We start from the raw sequence: 2,956 nt of genomic DNA, 5'->3' as shown, positions 1-2,956 counted from the left end.
ACACACACCACACCACACACACACAACACCCACAACACACACACCCACAACACCCACAACACACACACACACACACACACACACACACACACACACACAACACACACAAATACACAACACACCCCAATACACACACACACACAAATACACACACACACACAAATACACACCCCACACACACACACACACAAACACACACACACACAACACACCACACCCCCACACACACACACACCACACACACACACACACACAAACACACCAACACCCACACAAAAACACACACACACACACAACAACACACACACAAAAAAAACATACACATATTCACACACACACATATTCACACACACACACAACACACACACACACAAACACACACACACACACACACATGCACACACACACACATGCACACACACACACATGCACACACACACACACACACACACACACACACACACACACACACACACACACACACACACACACACACACACACACACACACATATTCACATACACACACATTCTTCTATCATCATCAATAACGGTATGCTCATGCTCCGACAGATGGCACGCAAGTATTTGGTCCTGCAGCAAGAAATATTCAACTTGCGGAAGAACAAGATTGCCCTGCAGGAGAAACTGTCCCAGGCTGAGAAGCTGGAGCAGCTCGGCAACCAGCGCTACCAAGACAAGATAAGAGAACTGGAAAATAAGAGGGTAAGGTTATTCTTCATTGTTGATTTTCTTCCTCTTTTCCTTATTCTTATTTTCTTTGTAAATATCGTTTGTTGGGAGAGGTTTTTTGCACTTTTATTGTGTTTGTTATGGAAATTCTGATGAAAAAATTTGGTGGTTTGTATTTCAGCACTTCATTATCTCCCTTTTCTCTTTTTATTTTGAAGTGAAATTAAGTTATTTTCAGAGAGAACTTTGTGTCTCATCTGACCACAAATTGGCATTGATGCTGGCACCTCCTCACATATGTACCAATATCCTTTCTCTCTCAGGAGAACTTGCGGCACACTCACAGCCGACTAAGACAACAGCTGGAGCAGATTTTGGCTAGACAGCAAGAGCAGCAACAGCGGGAGCAGCAGCAGCAGGAGGACGGGAGGGGAGGTGGCTTGGGATCAAACCTCTCCCTGACCCCCTCTGAGGACAGGTGCACGCTCTCCCCCTCTCCAAAGCACCAGGGCTGTGATTTGTAAGACAGTCAGGGACTCGTTTCTAGTGTGGATGAGCTGTTCTTCCTTAGTTTCTCATGCCACGCCCATATCATGTGAGATGGAAACACAGAAGAAGAAGAAGAAGAAAAGAAAGTTAATGGATTATGTATAGATATTGGATCAAAGGATTTATTACTTTCTGATCTTCAAAGGGTTCAGATGTATAGAAATTTTCATCTTGTATGATGTTTTTGTATTTTAGAAAAAGTGAAAAAAAAATTCTTGGATGGGGGATCCAGGGCTGCAAGTTCGAGCAGCTGAAAAAGAGAAGAAAGTAGGCATTAACTTTCCTTTTTCCCCACTTTCATGTTTCTTCCTTAACAGGTACTGAGTTGAATCTATGGACACTTATTCTAGACTGTAGGTATCAGATAAAACACATTGTCAATTTATTTAGAACCAAATTTTAGTCTTTTAAGTTGTAATTTTGGCACTTATTTAATATTCATTTTAGAATCACCTGATATGACTTATTTATTGATGTATAATATTTTGGAGTTGATTCTTGCAACTCTAAAAAGTATGCATTTTTAGGCTAGACTATTTTTTAATGGTAGAAGATCACATCAAAGAGTGTGCGACGCACTCTTGTTCATATTTCTAGTTTGATCCTTCAATTTAAATTTCTTGCATTAACTCGGTTAGAAAGGAAAATATGAAGGATGTAATGACTTGGCACTGGTGAAAAAAAGTTCTTAATTTTTTCATATGAATATCTGTAACTTATTTTATTGAGGTTTTATATGGAGCAGGAATATATTCTGTGATAAAGAAGGTAATACAAAAGACATTTAACAATGATATGTATGGATGTTCTGCATTTTTTATTTTATATGTGCTATGAGTGAAAAGGAGCTTTTTAAAAGCTAGTCAAACCATAACCAGGAATTGTAGGGATTTGTATATTATATTTAATATTATTATTATAAATTATTATTATTAATTATTATTATTATTATATTATTATTATTATTATTATTATTATTATTATTATTATCATCATTATCAATACCACTGTCACTATTACTATCATCAGTGTTTTTATATCAATTTTGTTATTACCGATAATTATTTTTACTGCAACAGCTATTAGTGTGGCATTACTGTTACAGTTCTTATTAGTGATATTATTTAATGTTATCATAAGCATATTTATCATTTATGTAATAAAAAAACTAAAAAAAAAAAAAAGCAGAACGTATCCAGCAATGGAGCATGTCATAGATGTCGCTGAATAGCACAAGTTCCAAGTACCGACCGTTAGAAAGATGCAGGAAGCACTGTAAGAAAAATAAGTATATTTATTTATGATCTGTTGTGAATTAGCCAGTAGGCATTAGTTGTCTGAAAGATCCCGAGGAAGCCATGAAGTGTGACTGGTGAGGGAGGTTCAGTTAGTGCTGCAGTAAAGTGTAAAAGCAGCAAGTGTGTATTGCCTTTGAATGTGTTCATCTTCGTTATATAATCTCTTGAAGTAGCTTAGAGGGAGAGTACTGTACTTCTAAGCTGCTCTACAGGTGTTTTAGAAGTGATAGTGTACTTGTCAGCTTGAAGTGTTTTGATCTTTTTATTGTAATTATGTAAATATAGATATGTATTTTATATGACTATTGAAAAAGATATTTACAGTCTTGCTTTTTATTTCCATTTTGTCACAGAAGGCACAGACTCCCATATCCTTTGATTGTGGTTTATACTAAATATAAAGTGAACAGTGTTGAT

The 2,956-nt window shown here is 36.6% G+C and overlaps 1 protein-coding gene across 1 annotated transcript; it reads left to right on the top strand.

The window, feature by feature from the left end:
- Positions 1 to 572: 572 nt before the first annotated feature.
- On the top strand, positions 573 to 1,797 carry LOC119570128 (coiled-coil domain-containing protein 6-like; the record flags this gene model as incomplete). The annotated part of the gene is given in 2 exon segments (XM_037917996.1): positions 573 to 725; positions 1,016 to 1,797. Coding segments are annotated over 2 exon segments (354 nt in total), but the record flags the coding sequence as incomplete, so codon positions are not given.
- Positions 1,798 to 2,956: the final 1,159 nt, after the last annotated feature.

This window comes from Penaeus monodon, unplaced genomic scaffold, assembly GCF_015228065.2.
Source record: "Penaeus monodon isolate SGIC_2016 unplaced genomic scaffold, NSTDA_Pmon_1 PmonScaffold_22209, whole genome shotgun sequence".
Classification (NCBI taxonomy): domain Eukaryota; kingdom Metazoa; phylum Arthropoda; class Malacostraca; order Decapoda; family Penaeidae; genus Penaeus; species Penaeus monodon.
This window is presented reverse-complemented; position numbering and strand designations above follow the sequence as displayed.